The 24,546-nt window shown below is 42.8% G+C and overlaps 2 protein-coding genes and 1 long non-coding RNA gene across 5 annotated transcripts in view; 2 read left to right on the forward strand and 1 right to left on the reverse strand.

The window, feature by feature from the left end:
* Positions 1–10,783, forward strand: part of TMEM163 (transmembrane protein 163) — an 87,924-nt gene extending 77,141 nt beyond the window's left edge. For both annotated transcript variants that reach the window (XM_068195213.1, XM_068195214.1), the window contains 3 exons: positions 5,224–5,335; positions 8,582–8,723; positions 9,623–10,783. In XM_068195213.1, coding sequence (XP_068051314.1) covers positions 5,224–5,335; positions 8,582–8,723; positions 9,623–9,683 — 315 coding nt within the window. In that variant the 3' untranslated portion in view covers positions 9,684–10,783. The remainder of the gene's footprint in view (positions 1–5,223; positions 5,336–8,581; positions 8,724–9,622) is intronic.
* Positions 10,784–11,676: 893 nt separating this feature from the next.
* Positions 11,677–13,453, forward strand: LOC137476843 (uncharacterized). Its single transcript, XR_011000653.1, has 2 exons — positions 11,677–12,858; positions 12,988–13,453. It is a non-coding gene; the product is annotated as an uncharacterized lncRNA (long non-coding RNA).
* A 3,055-nt stretch (positions 13,454–16,508) lies between these two features.
* Positions 16,509–24,546, reverse strand: part of MGAT5 (alpha-1,6-mannosylglycoprotein 6-beta-N-acetylglucosaminyltransferase) — a 111,091-nt gene continuing 103,053 nt past the window's right edge. For both annotated transcript variants that reach the window (XM_068195215.1, XM_068195216.1), the window contains exon 17: positions 16,509–23,715. In XM_068195215.1, the coding sequence (XP_068051316.1) occupies positions 23,517–23,715 (199 nt within the window). In that variant the 3' untranslated portion in view covers positions 16,509–23,516. The remainder of the gene's footprint in view (positions 23,716–24,546) is intronic.

Below are 24,546 nucleotides of genomic sequence, written 5' to 3' on the forward strand. Positions count from 1 at the left end.
TCTCTGTTGCTCTCTCTATAGTAACATAATCCTTCAGGGGAAGAAGAGGGAGTCCTTTTTGACTGAGTAGCATGCTCTGCAGAGGGGCTTTTAGTGATCCCAGTGTGCCCAGATGACTTGGCAGCTGCTGGGGGAGCTGGAGGAGGGAAGGCTGTGGGAAGTGTGAAGGTAGGGATGGGGAGCAGGGTAGGAGCAGAATCTGGCAGGTGCTGGGGAGAATGGTCACCAAGCACCTGGACTGAAGAAGGGTCATTGCTGGGTTCCAGGAGACAGATGGTGAGTTACAGAGATGGGCAAAATTAATATTTAACAACACAAACTCAGCTCAGTTTGGGCCAGCCATGACTTTGCTCCTGCCAACACCATCTGTAGCATTCCAGAAACACATCCCTACCTCCTCAGCCAAGAGGAGCCAGGCTCAGCAGAGGAGAGGCAAAACACTGTGAGACACCAGCTTCTCTGGAAAGAGAAAAAATGGCATGAAAAAGGCAGTACCAGTAATTCCCAGCTCCTGCAAGAGTGTGGAGGAACTTTTGGCTGGTTCAGAGAGAGCAGAGGAGTGGAAGGAGGTCTGCAGCTGGTGGGGTGGGAGAAGCAGCTTGTTCTGGGATTGTAGTAGGATGAGTGACCAGGAAAGGATGGAGCTTCTTCCCATAACAGTGAATATCTTTTGACTCCACAATGTACAGTGCCGATGAAATGAGAACATTTTTACATCTCAGAAGTGGAAGGACGATAAATAAAGGAGAGCGAGGAGAGAGGAGCTGGTAGAAATAATACATTAAATCAGGGCACAGTTATAGGGTCAGAATTAGCAATATGCATTCTAGGGAGAGATTAGGAACACAAATCAGCTGCAACTTAGTTACTAGGCTGGGAATTGGGTTAAAATAGTTTTAGCTAATAAGCCAAGCGCTGAAGAATCCATTGTGAGGTTTTTTATTTTTTTTACATTCTATAATAGATTCAGGAAGAGATCCAAGTTGCAACATAAAATCCAACAAACTTTTTCTTAAGCCATAAGAGTACTGCTGCTTTTGGTGAAATCCTTGAAAGCAGGGACAGAACTGTTGTGACAATTTTGCAACCCACTCTTCTCAACTGCGCAGCTGGGGACAATGCATTTGGATAAAGTGGAGGAAAGCTGCCTGCTGACTTCTATTATTCCTTTCTTAGGAATAGTAAAAGAGGAAAAGATTTTATTCCTAGGAAGGCTTTCTTCTGGGAAAGAAAACAAAAAACCACAGTATAAAACCTAGCATAAAATAAATCTTAAGTAGGGACATTGTAGCTATAAAAGTGCTATATAATGAGAAGGCAAGCCAGGATGGGCACCTTGGTTTATGTACAGTGCTGGTCCATACATGAAGCCATCTAATCAGATACATGTGTCCTTTAGTGGAGGTCTCATGTACAGTGTAGAAGCAGTGAGGGAATATGATGAAAAGGAAAGGAAAAGGAAGGCTCTTTATTTACCACGCTGGGAAGCCTTTATCGTATGGAAATGATCAGAATTTAAATTTTTATCATCTGTCACAATTTGCTGCTGCTTTAATTAAAATAACACCAAGGACACGTAGGGTGAGCCTGGCTGGATGTGCTCCGTGCTCCTAATGACTGTCAGATGGGAAGGCAAGGGCTACCGAGAGGGCAGGGCTGCGGGAAGATCCGCAGGGAGATGGTGCCAGATGGCCCGGCTTATTTTATTAATTTCGATCTCCATTACGGCTTTTCTTCCCTTCCTCTCTCCGAGGGATGGGTTGGTTTGACGGGAGTCATCTCCCGGCCGCGGGGTGACGCGTTTAACTCTCTGGTGCCCGCAGCGCTGCGGCACAGCGCGTTTGTCACTCGCGCGTCCCACGCCTCTGCTCCCGCCCAGCGCCTGGCCGACAGCAGCCCCCCCTCGGCTAATTCATTGAATCCCGCTGTCCCAAACCACTTCCAGCTGTTTGGCAGCAAAACGGTGCCAAGGCAACGTTGTGAGCTGTTTCTCTTCTCTTTCACCCTCACCTGCTCGGGGGGCAGCCCGGCTGTGCGCGCTGCTGGGCATCGCCACTTTGGGCTGCTCTGCTGCACCCGCAAACCCTTCTTGGCACCAGCAAATAGCCTCACTCTTCTTCTTCCAGCTCTGGGGCGCCTGGACACCCAGAGAGAACAGAGAAGGTCTGGGAAAAGAGAGTTTGGAAGGTTTTTCCCTTCCCTTGGTGCTCCCAGCCGCGCTCGGTTCGTGCGGGATCTGCCGCCTCCCGGTGGCTCCTGCGAGGAGCGGCGCGCACAGGAGCTGCTGCTTGTGGGTAGGTTCAGAGGTTTTGGGAGTTCTGTAGAGATGTTGGGAGATCTTTAGAGATTTTTGGGTGTTCTTTAGAGATTTTGGGAGTTCTTTAGAGATTTTGGGAGTTCTTTAGCGATTTGGGGAATTGTTCAGAGGTGAAACCGGGAATATCGCCTTCCAAAAAACTGGCACGGCCAAAATCGTCTGCGTTCAGAGCAGGGTTTTTTAATTTCTCCCCCTTCTTGCATCCACAGTGATAACAAAGGAGCTTCGATTTGTTTGGTCTTTTGCTTTATCAGTGGTTATTGGATTAGTATTGAGAACAAAATGAGTCTTGCTGTGACACTATTGTCTTGTGTATTCAGTGGGGGAAAAAAAAAGTCAAACTTAGAAACAATTTCTAGATCCTGAATATATATCCTCGATAAAAAAGCCTGTTCAGTAATTCATTACTTCATTCAGAAATCTGTATTACATTTAGGTCACTCTTGGATTCCAGTAGAGTAGCTAGACTCATTTTGATCATGACTGTATAGCAGAACAAATAGCAAGATGCATTTCCACATACTGTGACTTTAGTGACATGTGCAGGAAAAACACTGAATTCACCCCAAAAATTTGAGGCACACCATGACAAGACAAAGACCAAAGAAAAGCCTTTGAATAAAGTGCCATGAAGAGGATGATCCCTGATACGATAGCACAGGGAATAAGGCACTGCATTTTCAGGATTCTGAATCAATAACTGGAATTTCGAACATCTCTTGAACAATATTCAAAATATCTTGTGTTGCGATCCATAGATTTTTTTTCCAAACTGTGTCAATTTGTAATGGTTTTCCAGTGCATTCCCAAGGATTTCTCAGGTGTAGGAAGGCTGCATTTCATCATGCCAAGGCTGGCAGTGACACAACTGTCCATAGCAAAGTGATTTATGGTGTCACCTCTGCTGGGCCTGCAGTGTCCAGCTCTGTGCTGGGGACAAAGCCTGTGCTTCACTGAGGGGGAAGGCAAAGATAAGAGGTAGGGATGTCTGGGAGGAATCAGAGACTCTTTGGAGGGTCTGTGGAGTGATGGGGAAACAAGGGATCTCATGTAGTCCTTGTGCCAAGAGAAATGGTGGAGCACAGCATTCTACTTTAGATTATTCTGAAACCTTACACTTAGGCTGTATATTAAATATTAGGTAAAATATTAGATTAGATTAGATTAGATTAGATTAGATTAACCCATCAGAACTCGTTGGGCTATCAGAATGAAATCTTTGGGCACTGAAAATACACATTTTTGAGAACGATGCATAAAAATTAGAAGCATAGTTTTGGCAAGGATCTCAAATTTTGAGTGTTTTTTTGCAAAGCTTGTCCAGACTTTTGAAGATTTGTTGTCATTTCAGACCTTCTGAGAGCTCCCAGATTTCCTTGTTAGATTGACAGCAACCAAATACTGCCACTATTTCTTTAGTCCTTCCCTAGCACTTGGAAATTGCCTGGATATATTTCAGTTTCTCTGTTAAAATAACTTTATGAATGCTTTTTATCCTACCTTTACCCAGTACTTGTGTGTTCTCATTGCTTCTGTTTTACTCTTTCCCTCAGTACATTTTGTCTTAATATTGTTAATATTGTACCAGGTCTAGAGAGAACGAGCTCATGATGCAAGTGAAGTAGAATTTCAAAATCATACGACATACAAAATTGTATAAAAAATATTGAATTATTTTTTAGGGATATGAGTACATTATACCAGTAATGTAATTCCCACTATCTTCCTAAGCAGCTTTCAAACCCATTTCTTGATTTCTTTGGGTTTCAAATTGCTGCTAAAATAATGAAAATGGATGGAGCTGCTGCTGAATCATCCTGACAATGTTTGGTACCAACGGGGACTTTTACCAGAGTGTTTTCATCGGGAACAGGGTCCCAGTGGCTATGGCCCACTTAGACCTGCAGATACAAATGAAAAAAAAATTCTTGCTATTTCCTTTACTTGCACTAGTGTTGCAACAGCTTGAATTAAAGCTTCTATCAAGAGTAATAAATGTATCTAGCTCCAGGCTCTGTGGTTAGGTGGCAGGCAGGCTGAGAGCTGTGGGTTTTTCTGCAGCCCATGGGCTGAGGTACCTCAGAAGAAGGTACAGGGACGCCCTTTAGGCACCTTATTGCAGCATGTCAGCACCCAGCAGTGTCCTCCCAGCCCAACCACACACAAACCTGTCAGCAGGAAGGGCTGGGGGGCTCCTGATGGCCTTTAGAGAATGGTGTTAAGCAGTAATAACTCACCTTTCTTTGCCCTGCACTGACACACAGCCCTCTCCTGAGGGAGCCTGGGGAGCCCATGTTTCACGAGCAAATTAAGCAATGGGAATGCTTCTGTGAAATGGAAGTCCATGAAAAAATTTGTTTTCTATGAAAGAGCTAAACCTTACTTTGCACATCAGCATCAGAGGTTTTATGGATGTAGTTTGAACCGGACTTTTGAAAAAGGAAATGAAACAAAATCACAGCAAGCCCAGAATCAGAAACAACATTAAACGGTTATTTCTTACACCAGGAATCAATATTGGTCTGGTAAGTGGGATTCTATTTTCAAGCCTTCCTCCTGCCTGTGGGGACTTCATTACTGCTGGCATTAGGCATTGGGTGACCTGGCAGTCTGCACTCAGCCCCACAGGTAAAGATAATCTCCTGACTCTGAGGAGGCTGGGTCAATTCACAATTTGTTGATTGGAACTGTCATTAATTATGGCTGCAAAAGCAATTGCAGGTGACAATACAAGCAAAATAAACACCAGCTGTTGTGGAAGTTATAAGGTAGGAAATCTTGATCTCAGGTTGTGTTTCTCAGTAGCACAAATAATTGCACAGTAATTAGTACTATTTTTCATTTAATAGGTGGGACATGACCAGAAGACATCTGACATCTCTTTTTTTTTTTTTTTTTTCTTCCAGGATGATTTTCTGTATAGCGTCTCTGTTTTAAGTGGAATCCTTTGCACTGTCTTGGCAGTAATCAAATTTATGCTGGGAAAGGTCCTTACAAGCAGAGCACTGATAACCGATGGTGAGTGTGACATTGATCCTGCTGCTTTTATAGACTCTTCCAGGGACCCCTGCTTGATGACAGCTGTGAAAGAGCATTGAAGTAAGGCAGCCACTGAGAAATGGGAGAAAACCCAAAGCCTAGATCTGTCTGTGGTACCACTGGTCTCTAGCACAGATAGCTCAGCTGAGATGGAATGCCTGGTGGAAGGCAAACAGTGAATGTGTGGATAGTAAGCAATAATAGAGTTGGAGGTAGAGCAGATAATGGATTAGAGGTGTATTAGACAGAGGTTAGGCTGCAGCAGGGCGATATGACACCAATTTAGAGAGCTTTGGTTAAATCACCTCCATCCTCACTGCCTGTGCCTGGTACAATCCTGAAAGCTCAAATGAAGCAAAGTCTGCTGCAGAAGCGTTGCCTGCCTCGAGCAGGGATCATCACCAGCACCCACAGTGCAGGTGGGCATCCCTTTGGGGTCATTTGTCACCAAATGACACCAAAGGGTCATTTTGGTGACCCAGCACAGCTGCTGGGGCAGGGCAGGTGTGGGACAGAAGCCTTCCTGCCCTGCACTCCTCTGGCCCTGCTGGGGCTTGGCACGGGGCGGATCTCCTCCACTGCATCCTTGGAGCACCTCACTGCCACCACTGCATCAGCCCAGCACCTGACTGCTTCTGGTTTAAAGGGAGGCTTGAAATCATGCTTAAAGACTAGGTCCAGATATTCCTCTTACTGACAGGGCTCAAGCTCCTGAATCCTCAGAAATCCCAGGGACCTGCCCTTCAAATGGGTGAGGCCACAGTGATTGCAGAAGTTTCACAGCCCCCTACAAATCTCTCCCAGTTTTATCTGCCAGGGCAGTTTGAAATACTCAGTAAACAGACACTGTAGGGTGTTCATGATTCATGGGTTGTGGTACCTAAATTATTTTACTCTTTGCTACAGATTTCACTTTAAGGAAATTCAATTCTCAGCTTACTCTAGAGATACATAAATTTTGCTTTATTTTAAGCAAATTAAACATATTTTTTTCTGGATGATGTGTGATAGCATGTATTATAAGTATCTCTATCATTCCACTTATATAAATTCTTCATGAGTATTTATATTTTAAATCTGAAAGAAGCAAAAAAGGCACCAGAATAGCAGTGAGGGGGTTACAACTAAGCTATTGCCTCCCTGAATTTGGGATTCTCTCCCAACAGACTTCCAGCTCAGAGATCTTATTCTTTCCAATGGGCTCTGCCACTCTAGACATTTTAAAACAAAAATATCTCCACCCTGCAAAAAGGATTCTGGAGAGGATGCTGGGAACTGCAGCCCAGTGAGTCTGACTTCCTTCACTGCCAGGGTGGAAGTGGGACACGTTGGCCATTTCAGAGCTGTGCCTAGGCAGGCAAATGAGGAGCCCTCCCTTTAAAAAAATGTAGCTTAGTTTTGAAACAGAGCAGTTTATTCAGCCAAAATATTAACTGAAAATTCCTAAATAACTCCAGCTCTGAATTGTTCTCCTGTATGACAGAGAAATCTCGTTCCCCATAATTACATCCTCATGCTAATGATACTGCTTCTGAGCTGGAGAATGCTCATTCTTTGATTAAAAAAATTAGGGGAAAAAGTATACAATTACCTCAGCCTGGTTTTTATCTCTCTTCTCCCCTTTAGAACTACTTTAGAAAATGTAGGAGGCTGATCTTAACATGTGTGGTTAAATATCTGCTTTCACAGGATATATTTACATATGTACTTGATTTATTAACGATCAGGAAGAGACAATGTGATTCAGCAGCTGAGATAGATTTAGCAGTCCCTTGCATATCTTTTTTTAGTGTTTTCTGTTTCCTGCTAATTTACCTCCTGTGATCCCTGGCTCTAGACCAACAAACTGTTTTGAATAAAAGGGGCATGAATTTTTCTTCCTAAAAAATAGGTTTATTTTCAGAATAGCAAATTCTCTTTTATTCATGTCAACCTTTATTAATTTTTTTGAATGATTTTGTTTTAGAGTAGGGCTTAACAGCAATATCTCTTTAAATCCTAGATGTATGAATCCTAATGAGGCAAAATGTCATTTTTACAGTTTGTTTATAGCAAAAGCTCTTGGCCTTTTGGGTAATAAAAATAGCCATTTCCTGCCTTGAATTTTGTGACATCCCAGAGGGCAACTCTGTGACAGTCAGTGATGTCAGCCAACTTTCCTGTAGGTTTTAGGTACCTGTTTCCTATCCAGATTTAGCCACCTGTTTTTTCCTGTGCTGGCCTTACACTCAGAAAAGTGTCTGGGTTAATACCTGCAGCCATTACATGATTTCCTGCCACATCAGCAAAGAAAGGTTTGCCTGAATGAGAGTCAGGAAGGGAAAACAATTTCCTTTGCAAGTAGCTTTTAAATTATTTGGAACCATCAGCCAATAATGGCATGAAAATGTTTTATTCTTTTGCATGAATCCATCGTGCTGATGGATTCTGAATTAAGTAACACTGGTTTAAAATTCTAATTATTAATTTATATTTTATATTTGTTATATCTGTAGACACAATATACACAATTTCAACATGTGTTAGCAGTATAAATGAGTAAATAGACAAAGACTGGATGTGAGAGGTGTGGATCAAAGGACAGGCTCAGGAAAAGTGTCAGGTGTATCACTGTTGGCAGTCATGGGGAACTGCAAAAACCTGGCTAAGTCCTGTAAACAGCAGCTGGCTAGAGCTGACTCACCAAGCAATAAAGAATATTTCAAGTCTGATGTTTAATTTGCTAGGTTAAACAGTGTATGGATCTAATTAATTCTCAGTGACTTTTTTTTTTGTGTAGAACAACAGGGGTAACTTTTGGGTTGTTGTGGAAAAGGGAATTTGGAGTTAAAAAACAGAACACAAGGAATGACTTATAAAACCCCAAATCAATAATTAATCAAATAGGAGTTGAATGGAAAAGGGCATTAATTTTTGTATTGCAGAAAAAGAGAATGGGTTAAAAAAAAAAAGGAATCTAAAGGGATGTTCATTAGAATTGTAAATAGTAGGTAAGAAGCTACTGTGGTATATCTAAGGCATAAATAGAAAATATTACTAGAATTATCCTGTATGTCCTCAGCAATGTCTACAGCTCTAAGGAATAGTGCCAAGCATGTAAATAAATATATGGAATGGGATAAAAACTCCCAAGAGAGGGCCTTTGACAGATCACTGTGCAAAACCATTTTCCTTTCCATGAGTTCCTGGCATTCATCCTTTAATTATTTCTTTTCCCCCTTCTAGGTTTCAACTCTCTTGTAGGTGGAATAATGGGATTTTCCATCCTTCTTAGTGCAGAAGTGTTTAAACACAATTCTTCTGTCTGGTACCTGGATGGCAGTATAGGAGTGTTAATTGGACTCACAATATCTGCCTATGGAATCAAGTGAGTATCTCCTGGGAGCAGGCAGGGCCCTGTGTCCAGCAGATGGGCTGGCCCTGAGAGGTAGGAGGTCACAGCCTGTAAGAGTTTAGGTAATTCCAGTGAAATCAGTCCCTGGAATTCATTAGACTAGCAGCCAATGCTGGAGCAGAGTGTGTGCAAAGGGTTATAAAGGGCTGTGTCCTCCACATCAGCTGGAAAGCAACCAGGACTTACAAAGAAATTGGAATAATTTTAGATTTTTGTATACTTGAAATAAAATATCTGAAAAATAACCACAAATGATGGATAAAATCGGTCCTCCTTGCATTTACAGCACATTTCTGAGCACTGCTTTGCCTTTGGATTAAAGGAAAGGTGCCCAAGTTTTAAAGAGGGATCTTGCTATTGATTTCCATCCCAGCCCCACCTTTGGCAACTTCTGAACTGAAGGTTCCTGCTCATGTTTCAGATGCTGTTTCTCTTGAATTTTAAGATGCTTGCTTGATTCACACCAGAAACAGAATAAAAAAACCAAACAGAGCTCTGCCATGCACTTCTGCCACATGAATTTTGGACTTTATCCCTTATGGCTTATATGCCACATGAGAAAGTGGAAGATGGAGCATCTTAGTTGGAATCATGCCAGTTGAGAAGCAGCCCTTGGCCAGGTTGCAGTCAGCTCTCAGCTGGAAGTTGTGCGGGTTTGGGGTTTTTTTTTCAACTTGGAAAATTCAATTAACATTTTAATGGGAAGTACCACTCTTAAATAGGTCAGTATAATCACAATTTCCACTGTAAAACGAACCGGTCTGGAAAACTGTAAAGTCTGTTACGCCACCTGAGCTCTTTTTTAATCATGAACATTTAAATACTCAGTTCTGGGGCTGTCCTGTGCATGATCCCTTGTGCTCTCCCTGCAGGCTGCTCATCGATATGGTGCCCAGGGTGAGGCAAACGCGCCACTACGAGATGTTCGAGTGAGGGTGCTGCCCTCTCCCTGCAAGGACTGTAAATCCACAGCGTCCTACGTCTTGGCAAGTGGTGCCAGTGGTATTTTCCTGAATATGCAGTTTGTTTCCCCGTGGTCTGTTTCTGTTGAAGTTTGTTTGAATGGGAAATCTCTCTGTAAATCTGGCATATTGTGCACACTGCTTGCGATTCAGCCAAACAGCAGCGTTTTGATTTTTTCTTTTCTTATTTATTTCCAGTATGCTATTGATTCCTGTGACAATAGAAAACATGCAGTTTGCAGCTTGAACCAGCTGCCATGTTGTATATTCCAGAGTGAAAGTGTTCTCAATGGTGTGGTAAGCCTGTGGGTAAAGAAGTGCCAGTTTCAGATTTGAGTTTTGGAATTTTTTTCCCCCCTGGCCTGTATTTTCCCAAACACATGCTGTAACAGGAGTACAATCCTTGCTAACCTCTTCAATTAAGAGTATCTTACATAGAGTCTGGACACCAAGAGCTGTGTTGCTTAAAACACTTAAGTAGCTACTTCCACCCTGTTGTTGAAATAGACACCCCGAAAGAGCAGGTACTGCCCTTTCTGTGATCAGAGAGATACTGCATTTTGACCCCAAATTAACTGAAACGATACCTCTTCAATTTAAATTCTATTTTTTTCTTAATGAGACACTGTTCATAGCTTTGCATGGACCAAACAAGCACACACAGTATTACTGTACAGACCAAAACCAAAATAGTCATGCAGGGAAGAGGAGCTGCTCAAGGAATGGGATTTTCATCTCCTATTTTACCATGTGCAGCTGTACCAGCGTGTGCGACGTTGTGGTTGCTCTGTAGTCTGACAACGGCACAGCAGTGGCTCAATCTCGTGGTGAGATACAGATCTATTTATTAGATTTAGATTGTCCTGTAAAGTGTTGCTCACTTTCCACCACACATCTTATATATTACTTAACAGCAGGTTAAATGATCGAAGAATCTTGATGTATAATCAATAAAACTGGTATCTATTTTATACAGTATCTGTAAGTAACATTTGAAAACTATTTCCAGAATGTATCATAGAACAAAGTCTTCCTGTATAGCAGCCTATTAAACTGGATTCTCTGGCTATAGCCATTTTCTCTTTGTTTGATGCATTCCAGGTCCGTTTTCACCACAGAGAATCAGTATTGTTGCTTCTATTTATCACAGGTGAATAAAAAATAGGACAGACCACTGCAGAGTTTGAAATAAGGCCATGGTAAGTAGGTGAGTAGCCAGAATTGCCCATTTCTAGTACATAACAATAAACTACAGATATGAGAGTAGGTGTACAATTGGACTGATCAGTGAGGGATGTACAGGTGTAATGTTAAAACTGCATTTCCCATCATCTGTGACTTGACCAGGTCCTTAAGGATCTCTAGTAAAAGTCCACTCCCACTGATATGTGTTGGAAGAGACTCCCCCCGTGGTTTCCCTGACCTGGCAGTGCCCATATGAGAGTGACAGTACTGGAAAGAGAACATGCCTTGATACAGGATTCCTTATGGCAAAATGAAATTTGCCCTGCTGCTATCATTTGTTTTCATGTATTTTGGATCAATGAAGTTTGTACAAGTATTTGTATACAAAGTGGTGCCATCAGGGCTGATGCTGCTTGTGCCTTGCTGTCACAGGATGATGCCACTCAGCTGTAAGGTGACAAAGGAGCTACTTCAGAGCAGCACTCAGCAAGGGCTCCAGAAGGACTGGAAAGTGTAGGACTGCTCACTGTGCTCAGCATAGGTGCATTTTTAAATATCAAATGCCACCCCAAGACCCTGTCTTCCTGCACAAGACCTTAATGTGTTCTTATACTTCTGCTTTTCCCATTATGTTTCTTCTCTCACACCAGTTCTGTGAAGGGAGCTGCGAGCTGGTATCTCCTCACTGATGAACAATGTTTGTCAGGCATTTTCAGCCTCAGAATCACAGAGCCAGGGCCCGAACCTAGCAGTATTAGACATTTCTTGAGTTTGTTGGTTTTGTTGATACTGTTTACCCTTTTCCACCTCCCTGAGGGCTTTATTCCCACTCAGTCCCATTGCTAATTTTGAGAATGACACTTGAGAACTACAGAAGTGCTGCTCCCCAGGGCCATGCAGTCCAGCAGCCTTTTGTAGCCCACTGCTGCAGAAAACTGAGAAGGGACATGCTGCTGCCTGAACTCCTGATGTAACCTTTGCCACACCAAAGTCCTAAACCACTGAAAGCATGCAGGACACTTAAACCAGCACCCAGCTGAAACATTAAATAGTTCTGTTAGGATGCTGAGTGTAAACAGGAGCACAGATGTGCTGCTCGTGCACAAAGGAAGGTTAAACCCTGAGTTAATGAAGTTTCACACTTCCTTCTGGAACTCTGAATGCTCTGAGGATGTTTCTAAGTACAGACACCTGAAAAGGAAATGTGATTAAACAAGTTAATCGTATTCTTATCAGATTAATTTAAACCAATTGCAGAGAGTTTTCAGTTACCACAGGTGCTTCAAAGCATTGCTGGTATTAGCAGCAAAATGCAAGAAAATAACAGAAATACTTGTGATACCTGATAAAGTCCAGGAAAAGCTGATTCTCAGAAATGGTGATAAAGCCAGCTGGCATCAAGGAGACTCTCTGTGGTACGTGACAATAGCAGAGAAAATAACTGCTCATCCATCTCCTGTGACACTGCTCAAGCCAGCCACCCTCAGAGGGAACTGTTTCTATATGAGTTTTCTTTATTAAATGTCAGTGCCAGTTGATTTTTTCCAACTATGAGATGGCAAGTGTGCTTCCAGCTAGGCTAAGGGAAGGTGGACTGTTCAAAAGCTGCAACAGCTCAAAAGCACTCGGACTAATCACCTGAAACCTGGCACTGGCCAGCATAATAACCTGCCTGGTGATCACAGCAGCCCTCAGCACTGCCAGGGGCTCTTTGTTGTGCAAGAGGAAGGAGCCTCAGTGCTCATGCAAGGAACAGCACTGGCCAGAATGAGGCTGCAAACTGACACTTATTAAAGTCTGGCCAAGCTCAGAATTGCAAATTAATCCCTGAAAGTGACTGTGACACTGAGCAGATGCTTTGAATCTGGCCATATTGTTCAGCAGAGAAGGGAGCTCAGAAACTCTGTCAGGATTACACGAGCTGCAGTCTTGAATCCCCAGCCATGATACACACACACCAGGTAGGCATGGGAAATGATAATGTTCACTTATAGCTAAAAGCCAGATTTTTTTTGAATCTTGATTGTCATTTAAAAAATCACCAGACTAACATCTGCTGCTGATTTATTCCATTTTACTTCTTGCTATAGTAGGCAGACCATAAATAAGCATCATCTAACCATGGTGGAAAATGAGCCTCAAAAGAAGCTCCCTGATGATGTTCCAGGAATGTACCTGGAGCAAAGATCCCAGACAAGCAGCTCCTCAGATGTGGGCAAATTCAGCTGTAGGTACGCCTGCAGCTGGGAACGTACCACAAGGGTGCTCACCACTGCTAGTGCCACGTGCATTTCTGCAATCCCAGCTGCCTGGGAAAAAGTGAAGGCATTTCTGGCATTCTTTTTTGTGGGCCGGCTCATGGAGATGCTAGGCCACAGGACAAGGATTCATAGAATAGTTTGGGGTGGAAGGGATCTTTAAAGGTCATCTAGCCCATCTATTAAGCCTTAATAGTATGCAGACCAGGAATGTTTGTTCCCAACCTGACAAGGCACTTTTCCTTGGCAGTCAGATAAAGAGCTGAGGAAGCTCCTTCAACAGAGTTTATCCCTGGAATTCACAGGGATAGATGCTTCACACGGGGGTGGCACATAGTTTTGCTGTGCTGGCAGTGATTTCTCACCTCTCTGCCTGTGCTGGGTGTGCTGCCACCGAGAGGAGCTGTGACAGAGCCATCCCTGCGCCTCTGGCTGTGTTTATCCAGGACCAGGAGCTGCACAGGAGTAGCACACAAAAACACATTCCTGTGGCCTGGCATGTGGGGCCAGGTTATGCAATGTGAGAGCATAATTAATGCAAGTAACAGACCAGCCAGGGATGTTTCCCTCTCCTGTTCCCCCCAAGACTGGGAGCTGCTGTTTTCCTTTCAGCCACAGGATTGGTATTGGAGGTAGCACTGAACAGTTCCTGCTTTTTCCCTGTTCAGTGGGATCAGCTGCCCCATGGTGGGCACAGCTGCCCCCAAGCCTCCAGCCCACTCACCAGGAGCTGCAGGAGAAGGGAAGCTCAGAGTTCAGGTCCTGCAGGGGCTGACACCAGCACCACCACTCAGCTGCAGGCAGACTCAAAGTACGTTCTCTCCCAAGTTAGTTTGGCAAGTAACTGGGAAATGTCCCATTTTGTCAGCTCCCACTGCTGGCACCAATCCCAGCACCCTTCTGAACTCACCTCTTGCTGACGCAGGCTGTAGGGATTATTGTCACCCCTCACCTCACCACAGAGCAAGGAGTGGAGGCAACTTCTCTCAAACAGGCCAAGTGACGATGCCCATCTCCTCTTACTGGGCAGAACCCAAGCACAGCTTGTGCTGATCACACCAGTTCCACTCTCCTATGGAGGTGAGGAGGAAATTAAAGCCAGGAGGGGTCTCTAGGATTTGGCAGCTTCCCTTCCACCATCCCCTGTACTTTCAATGGAAGCACCAGCTGTTACCTGCTGAACCACCAAAGGCTCTCACCTTGGTGCATTTTCCTTGGAATTTTTTTTCTTCCAGCATTTTTGTGCAGCACTGGTTTGCTTTGACGTGTCTCTCCCCTCAAAGGTGCAGGAAGCAGATGTCTTCAGCCAGGCAGTGCTTCCCTGAGGTCCTGCAGGAGCAAGGACCCCCGAGCCAAGGCTCCCAGCAAAGCAGGACACGTGGTGAGACCGAACAGCTGGAGTCTGTTCTCTGCAAACTGTTCCCAGGTTTTTTTGCTACAAAGATGTACTACCTAGATTTCAGCTAAATGCAATCTCCACTATCAATAAAATAAAATAACAAGCCTTGACAAGCATAAACACAAATACAGGGGAGTGTGAGGCAGCAAAGCGGGTGCTCCAGCTCTTGCATGCTGAGGGGAAGTGTTTTGAGAGCAGCACAATGTCCCTGCAAAACGTTTCCATCTGTGGACTCTCTACCAGCTGGAGTTTGACTAAACCCAGTCTAAGCATGTGAGAGTTGAAGTATCCAGTATTTAAGCTCCCCCAAAGGAGCTTTCCAATACAGCTGCATGGTGTATTTTTTATTCCAAGTTCCAATTTTCATAGATTTTTTTTCCATTATGTGACTGCAACACAGCCCACATCTAACTCTAGCTGCTCACCATTTTACAGATGCCTCTTCAGCTTTTTAGATGTCAAAGCTGAACAACAATTAAGGGAATGAAACAGGAAGGAAAACGTTTCCAAAAATAAGCAGAACAAGAGCTTGAATGAGCAGTGTCCTCCACTAATTCATTTTGATGGTAGGAAACATTTGGAAATTGTTGTATGTTGAATAGCAACACAGAACCAACAACATTTTCACCCAATTTAGTCCAAGGGGAAGTATGCCAAGGACCATAAAAAGGGGCAAGTGGTGAAGGATATTCACATACTTTTCCTCACTGAAACAGCCATAAAAAGTGGAAAAACCACCCTCTGCAGGCACAATGCACAGAACTCCACAGTGAAGAGACTGGCCAAGTGGATATCCAAACCCACCTCACAAACCTCTGCCAGCCTGCAGGCATCTGTTTGGCATCTTCATTTATACTCTTGCTTAACAGGGTGTGTGTCATTAATTGGGAGAGGGGCAATACAAAGCATCTCAAGCTGATGGTTACTGATTTCTGTACTCTTCTGATTCTACAGTACTCCGTTATGTGTGGCCACATTAAAAACAAAAAAACAAAACCTCAACAAACTTAGAAGAAGGTAATGCTGGAAAAAAACCTAGCTGTTGCTTCTCTGCAGTGTAGTTGTGGTTTTTTCATACATAGCAACTGTGTTACAAATGGACAATTTTTTTAACAGATAAAGAGCTGTCCTTTTTTTTTTTAAACTATTATTTTTTCCACTGCATACTGCTCCTGCATTAATTGCTCTATTATTCTTGGATGCCGCCACCAAAACCTCTCCACATTCCCAGCAGCTGACAACAGAGAGCCCTTCCCTCAACCTTGGCTGGGCTAACAAAACCTGAGGTGGGCAGAAAAGGCCTGTCAGCAGAATGGGTGCCACTGAAATACCCTGACAGCTCCCCTGGAGAAGTTTCACTCTGGACATTTGTATTTGTTCAGAGCTGCCAAGGTGATTTCATGTGGCAGCTCTCGAGTGCACTGACTGCACGTGGCCAAAGCTTCCTGCCTGAGCCCTTCTTCCTCATGCAAATATTTCATAAGCTCCCCAGTGCTTTGCATGTTAAAATGGATCCTGCAGGAGAATACTCTCTCAAGCTGCTATTTGACCCCAGTGTAGCTCCATCTTTCAACTCCACAGTGTATTGTGCCAGTAGGTCTTGCAGGCCTAAGAGCCACTGCAATTCCAGTCTCACTCTCCCTTTCTCCCAAATTTACGGTGTGCTGTAAATTCAGTGTGTGCTGTAATTGAGCGTGCTGTACATTTATAGGAAAGCAGGATTTCCTAACTACTGCTTGATGGAACCCATTATCCAACCCAGGTTTAAAACGAAACAAAGCAAACAGTTCATTACTCACCTGATGTTCTGCTGGCTACGGTGTGGGACTTACCTGTGCAGAGGTGGGGCAGCAACAGAAACACCCAGCTGCAGAGTTGGAAGAAGCCACAGAAATGCAGTTTGGGATAAAAGGCAGCTCATGGCAGTCCCATTTAAGCACAAAGCAATCATAAATCCAAATCACACAAGAAAAAAGTTTATTGAAAAATAAATTCTCCCTAGTTTTTTTCTCTACAACAGTGAAAACAAAGCATTTTTCTATGCCATTAAAGTACAGACATTTACTGTTCTAGAAAAAAAAAATTAAAAAAAATCCCATCCTAGTGAACCCCAGGAACTTGGCAGTATCTGAACCACTGCGTTCTGTTCTGTTTGAATCCAACTGCTTGAACGTAATATAGTGGAACACAACCACTGAAATAAAACAAAGGATTAACCGATTAGGGGAGAATTCAAACCAAACACCCCATAGTACCAGCCTGATCCTGAAGTTCTTGTGTCCATTTAAATCCCCTCATTGACTCCACATTATTGTTTGCAGAAAGCAGTATTTTACCTTCAGTGAATTCAGCAGGGTTTTTTCCCAATTTACATTGCTACAGGGCTTATTCAGACTCTGACCCTCTTCACCCATGAAGAGGGAGACTCCTCCAGAGAATGATGCAGACCAGAGCCCAAAGAACTGCCTCAAGCAGCACTCTGGAGAATCGCCCTGCAGTGGTCAGCTCAGCAAGCTCAAGGGGATCAAAGTCTCCAAGCCCAAACTAGCTTTGTAAATATTCCCTGATATTTTTCTTTTGGCTCTGTTAGAATCTTCAGGGTAACTTTCTCACAAAATTTACTCTCTTTTTTCCTTTGGTAAAAACTGCCATTTCCTCCTCCTCACCTGCATTCCTTGCAAAAACCAAATCAAACCCATGACTCCTTAAAAATACTTTTCACCGTCACTGTACTGCAACAGACCTGATAATGGACAGAAACTAGTTCTGGGTATTACACCATTAAAATGAACTGCCTTCAGACAGCAATTTAACTTGATTTATTGTGTGCCTATTTGATACTTCAAACTACTCTGCAGCTGCTGGAGCCTGAGCCAGGTGGTGTTGCATGCACGCGGTGCCCGGATGGCTCCAGGAAATGCCAGGCATTATTTACACGCTCTCCTTAAAGCCAAGGATTTGGTGGCTCCTGCAGGACCCAGGGCTGCTATTTGCAGTGACAATACAGATGTGCTTTCTTGCACCAGAAGCAGCCACGTGCTTTGGTGGCCATGGGGACAGCAGGGTGCTCAATGCTTCAGTTTTGTGAGCCCTTGTATGAGGTGACAAACTCACTTCAGTAAATTGCACCTGCACTGAACTGCCCAGCAGAGAGAAGGGTTTCAATCACTTGAGCACAAGTAATTTTTTAAAGCAGTTTCTGTGTGTTGAGGGTGAAGTTATTACTCATTTTATCAAAACTTTAGGACCTGGTTTTATTTACTCATTTAATAAACCAAGTGGCTTAGTGCTCTTGAGAGAGGTCTCCTGAATTAAAACTTTTGTGTGTTCTAATTACATGAATATGCAAGGGATGACACTGTTTAAAATGAACAGGTCCCAGCTTGCAAGGCACATCAGCAATGGTTGCACTTTGTTGCTTTTCCTGGAACAAGGAACAAGGACTGATGCCTTACACATGAGGCACTCTGGGGTCCAGCCTCTGGTATTTTCAACACATTCCTACAGTAAACATTTTACACTTGATACATGGAGTTGCTGTTTACACATTCAATTTAAATATAATTATATTTGGAAGTTACAAACTAATTAAAAAAAAAAAAAACCCTACAGAACTGCCTGAAAATGTGTCGATGAGATTTAAGTCACTGCCCATAAAACAGTGTGTTTTGATGTTATATTTACAGCAATATTATTAAAGCAGATCTCAATAAAATCCTCTATGTCCCTGGCCATTTCAGCTCCAATGAAAACACATCTGTCAGTGCACTGTTCTCCTTGAGTTTACAGCAATGCCTACAACAATGGGGCCAAAGGAGATGGAAAGAGATCACAAGTGAGAAGTTGAAGGCGTAGCAGCTGCAGGACAAACATCACAAGGAAAACAGCCATGCCAAATGTTAGCACCCCTGAAAAAAGACTGAAAAATCAGAAACTGGTAACTCTTGTTCTCTCTAAAAATAAACAATGAAAAATTCCATCCCTCAAACTCCCAACTGTTGACTGAGCAGCAATTTAACCACGTTTTCAACTGATACCTTAGTAATTAATCAGTAACATCAACTTAGTCAGAGCTGATCTATGTTGTAACAGCAAGAAAAACTGGTTGCTGATATGTGAATAATATGCCCTGGAAGTGTTTGGTCTTTATAATTGAAGGTACAGTGCTTTATGCTTATTAAAAAGGGAAGGCTGATTCTTTAATTTTAAGAAACATTAATGGAGGAGTTGTGCTATCACTGAAGCCAGGGGGAGTCACGAAGTTAATGAGGCTTGGATGAGACTATATCCAGCCCAACTCATCCCAGTTTATTTATTTTACTAGCAAAATCTGGTCCTGAAATGAACTCTGAGCAAAAGACATACCTGAGAAAGCAATTTGGGTTTTGTTTTCATGAACAGTGCTGCAAACTCAGGAATCACTTTGCAATTCAGATGGGCCATGCGCTCTGAGAGGGGAGGGAAAGTCTTTTGTATTAAGGAAAAATCAAGGATGCTGCCTAGGATTTTAAAGGACAGTGGTACAACATGACAGCCTGATTTGGAGCTGATAATATCAAGAGAAATTTTCAGTGAGTCTGAATTCTTGATAATCAGCAAGGTGCAAAAGCTGACACAAGGCAGCTGGGAGCAGAGTGGAGCTGGAAGGTGCAGAGTCCTGGCTCTGGCTACAAGCCCATCCCAACTGAAATCTGATCAGCAGCTGCTTTGCAAAACACTACTGCAGAAAAGTGGTAGCATAAAAAAGAAAATCCATCTGCAATAAGCTGACCAGTCCCTGCACACAGAGCTGCCCGTTCAGCTGTGATGAAAGGCCTGTGTGCTCTGGAAGCACCAGGAACCGCCCCGTGTGCGTCCATGCAGAGACATCTTTAGCTGAAAAACCAACACCTCCCAAACCTCAGTGTGGATCTTCAGTGTTCCTGCCCATCAAATCGGCTCTGGCTGTTCCTGGAGGTTTTCTGTTATCATTGTCTCCCTGGGGAATGTTAATGGCTTTCCTTTGCTCCCTGGTCATTGAACAGACATCCCGTCCCAGCAGGAGCTCTCATGCCAAATCACAGATTCTCAGTACATTGCATTCTGCTCGCAGAAGCAACGTTTTGCAGGAATTATTAAAAGTTATAGTATCTTTTATCTTACTAAGCCTTATATAGTTTTAGAACAGATTTCTCCACTACTTAAAAACATTCAAAATTCACACCACTAAGTTGCAGAGTCATCAGCACAATTTACCTGGAATTAGTGTTCCATTATACTTGTTCAGACAGTGTCCATATTCCAAACACACATCCAAACCCCAAAGAAAGTAAAAAAGGCACATAAACATTAAATATTTGTAGAAACATAATTTGATATGAACAAGCAAACACACTGCTGCAACTATAAATTACAAAAAGAAACATAGAAACTAAGCAAAAAATGCAAAAAGCAACTCTATTTATACATGTGCAAATCAACTTGCATATATGAAATAAATGAGGTTTTTATTGGCATTTTTAAACAGTGTGTATTTACCAACTTTACCTTTCAAAGGCAAGCCTTTTATGTTAATTTTAATAAATATGTAAATGCTTCTCTCAAGTTTTCTAATCCCGTAGGAACAAGATTTTTGAAAAAAACTAGGTCACATACAAAAATACAAAATTTTAAAACAAAGAATGTCTTGATATGAGAGATATGTTTAAAAGCCTGTAAAATGGTTTTGTATTCAACTTTTGACATTTTTTTCCCGTCAATCGCAGATCAATATATTCAAATGCAGTCATGCAAAAACCTGACTTCTGAGCAAAGGAAGCTGCAAGCTCTACTGTCAGACTGAAAAGAGCAGCACGGTCCCCTCTCTGACGTCCTTGCTCGAGTGCAAGAACCGACTACACACCTTTATTCTTCCATTAGGAAAGAAAACAGTTATGGAACTCGGACAGAAAGCTGCCCCCTAGCCTGAAATGTGGATATCTAAACCAGGTTTTAGTCAATAATTCCAACTGTTAGCTAGTCCCACATGGATTTGCCTGAGTGTTTATCTGCAGAAGGATTCACTAATTTCTCACTGCACGAGGGAGCGCGGCTGTGTGACGGGAGCGTGTGCGGAGCTCAGCGAGCAATGCTTGCAGAGTCTATGCACTTACAGTTCTCGTGACAGTCTCCTTTTACAGGAATATAGACTGAAGCTGTCGGTCTTGATTTGTTATTCTTCAAGATTAATGAGTCTTCTCTATAGGTTTCAGTGGAAATAAGATCAGAGACCACTGACTCTGAAGCCAATTTGGATGTTCTGTCCCTGGCTGAAACGCAAGCGGCATCGGTGCTGCTGCTGCATTTTTGCCAGAATGTATAATTCAGTTCAGCAGACTACAAACAGTGCTACAGCATGAAAAAACAGAGCTTATAATAAACTCTTCCTGCTGTGGTAAAGGCAAACTTAGCATTGAGCAAAGCACTAGACCAGAAAATGTTATAATAACAAATACCAAACCCCTCCCATCTTTAAAGGTTTAGAGGCAAAATCAAATGCAGTATGGATTGCCATGTGGGCCTTACAGCAGGGAGAACCAAGCAAACATGTATTTACAGCAAAGAATTACACTACAGCAAAACCCACGTTTTGCATCCTTTAAGTGCACAAGCACAAATCTATGTTTCCAACATAATTCTGTGATATTCCAGTCTGAAATGAACTCCTGCCTGAAAAACATCAGGCTGAACTGCTGAAGACAAGTCCTGCTGTTGCCTTTGCTTTCAGCACCAGCTGGAAGGTCATACATTGTGATAGGCAGGATTTTCTAGTTGCACAAATATGCACAGGTATGCAGGGGATATTGTATATAAATACAGAGTGAATTGCTGTGCCTGCTCAGAGCCATTTCCAATTGTCCTCCCCCAGCTTTTCCAGGGCAGTGAAACTACGGTAAACTACATTTGTGCTGACTGAAGCAAATGCTGAGCTTTGGCAACAGGAGGGATTTTCATACTGGTTTGTGTTTGTTTTCTTTTCATACAAAAATTTTGCCTCCCATTAGAGAGCCCAGCTGTTCTGTTTCTGGAAAACTAATCTAAAATACAGCAGATTTTCACATCATCAAACCCAGATCCTGGTGACCCTGCTGCTCAACAGCTCCCACAGACCCTTTCTGGATAAGCAACAGCCTCCTGTGTTGTGGAGAGCAATGTTATGGAGTGTTACAGGGTAGCACTGTCAGGAGTGTTGAGGCAGGAAACCAAATGCTTGAAAAGGCTCATTCATTGCTTTTAAACTGGAATTGAAAATGTAGACAGTTCTGGAGGATTTATCCACAGTGCAATAGCATCTCCCTTGCCTGGTCTTTGGTAGGTCACCACATCCATCAATATTCCCACACAGATAATGAACTCTGCTTACCAGAAAAATCCGAACCAAGCAGATATGGCTGAGAAAGGAAAACGTAAAGCATCTATGCCTTTCATTACTACCTGGTAATCTTTATGAAAAAAAAATAATATCTGTGCTGATTTGAGGTTTTATTCCAGCATGGTGAGAGCATGCCCGAATTGCAAACCCACAGATGCTGACTGCAGATTTGTTTCTCACATGTAACTTCCTGACTACAAATGATGCTGTCAAGTATGTCACCTTCTGCTGAAAATAACAAAAATTACCTCTGTAAAAAGAAGGCAGTTTAGAGGAGTTAACTTGCTTCTCTTAAAAAAAACCAAAACAAACCAAACTTTGATTTAAATTCTGAACTCTTGAATTGTTTTCTTCTAAATTTGTAATTGGTGTGCCTGATCAAAAGGGAAGAAGAAACAAGGAACAAGCAGCCCCCTAAAACCAGAAAAACAATCAAAGAACCCAAGAGGACTGATTCTTTTCTTTTCAGTTCTTTGTCTCCTCTTGTACTCCAGAAAAAAAAATTCTCTTTAAAAACCTAACTAGTTGTGAAGACATTTTACATTTCTACCATACAATAATTATAGTTAGCTTAGTTTAACCTTTCTATGTCATTCAGCAACACTTTAACTACTGGAAGCCGTAGCAAACTGAGGCTCTAACAATAATATTGCTCCAATGATGCTGAATACTTTTTGCTTCACACAGTATTTCTAGTAGACAGACTACAGCAGAAGCGTGGGCAAATTCCAAGGATTACTCTCTAAATGGGACCAGTAAACTGTGATGAGTCCATTCCAAAAATGGTTGTGTGTTTTTGTAGCTTTTCCACACTGAAGAATGCCACAGCCCCAGTGAGCTATGCAGTCACCAAGATGTGTCACACGCTGGCATCTGCCTGTTTGCTCATTTGTGACACTCTGCTTAGGCTGCTCGGGTGCAGCAGCTGTGATGCAGACAATGCCTTGTTGTATACAAATATTTAATTTAAAAAAAGGAAAAAAAAATGGGCCCAAATAACCCAACAGCAGGGTACAGAGCTCTCTCATTATTCCAAGTTCTTGTGAAGTAAACCACTTTACAGCCATTCAAGCCAAAGCTGTACCCAAACCAGTGCACCTTGAATAAAATGTTAGTCCTCCTTCCCCAGCATCCCCTCCCTCAAGCACACTTTTTTCAATTTTCTACTGGAATGAAGTTGAGATCCTTTACTAACCATGATGGGGGACGTCCTAACTCATTAAAAAAATAGAAAACACTTCACCCAAACAACAAAACCAGAAGTTTGATGGGTCTGGAAATTTTCTACAAACTATTCTGTGCAGTCATCTTCAAATCACTGTCGAACACGAGACTCATTTCCCATTGCAAACCGCTGAAGGAATCTGAAGAGTGACACTGCAAATGTCCTTACAGGAAGAAAAGATCAGTTATAGCTGTTTATCATGAATCCCTCCTCTCTTAGTAGATAACTCTGCCCAGCAATGATAGCTCTGCCTGCAGCGGAAAACCTGGACCAAAGTGCAGCAAGTACTAAGGAACTCCTCTCCAAAGGACTCTGCTTGTCCCCAGCTGGGAGCAGCCCTGCTGCTGCTATAGGCAGTCCTTGCAGAGTGCAACCTGCCCCTTGATATAGTCCCTGCAGGGGCAGATCCTTCTGTGGGCAGGGTGGGAGCCAGCACAGCTGAACAGTAGCAGGTCACCTTGGAAAACACAGTGCTTCCTCCTTCCATCAAAAGAGGGGACCAGGATATCATTTGCAGACTCCATGGTGAGACATTCGATATTATGCCTAAAAAGCAAAACACGTGATCTGTATCACACCTGAGTTCATGGGAGTTTGGTACAGTTTTCAACCTTCCTCACTAAAAATAACAAACCCTGCTCTACTAGATCCTAAACCGAGGGCATTTACAAGTGCAGCTTTCCAGAACATGACTTTTCTGCTGTACAGATTCTCTCTGCAGAGGGCAGTGCAGCCTTTACAGCTTTCCTGTTTCCTAAAGATTAATAAAAGTTAAAGAGAAAAAAACCTGCTTTAGACTATTCCCCAAAACCTAATATTTAAATACACCATGGATTTTCAGTAGGACCGACTCAAAGAATCAGAAATCAGGAGATATTCTCTTTGATTTCAGGAAGTCTGTTCCCCAGGGAAGCCCCACGGAGGCAGGCAGCCCTGGGCAGCTGGAGGTGGGTGAGCTGGACCGTGAGGATGTGAGGGATGCTGCTCCTGGGCTACAGGGAACAGGGCCTGCAGCTCCCAGGAACCAGCCAGCAGGAAAAGGAAACATGCCAGTTGCCATTTTCTGACCACAAAGCTTAAGCACCAGGGTAGGAATTCCAGCAAAACCTTGTTTTTCACTTATTCTGGAAACATTGGTAACTTTCAGCATTTAACACACCGTTTTTTTTCCCACAGGATTATGATTTTGTCTAGACAGCTAGAAAAGAAAGTTTTTATATGAGCTGCTTCTGAACTCCACTGCAAATTACAACTTTTCAAAGAATATACAAACCCCAAAATCTTCTACAACGTAATTTAGCAAAAAGTGGTGACTGAAAACCTGGAAAGCAGATTCCCCAGCAGCCATTTGTGGGAGCCTGGTTTTGAGGACTTCGT

The sequence above is a fragment of the Anomalospiza imberbis genome, chromosome 7 (assembly GCF_031753505.1).
Source record: "Anomalospiza imberbis isolate Cuckoo-Finch-1a 21T00152 chromosome 7, ASM3175350v1, whole genome shotgun sequence".
Taxonomy (NCBI): domain Eukaryota; kingdom Metazoa; phylum Chordata; class Aves; order Passeriformes; family Viduidae; genus Anomalospiza; species Anomalospiza imberbis.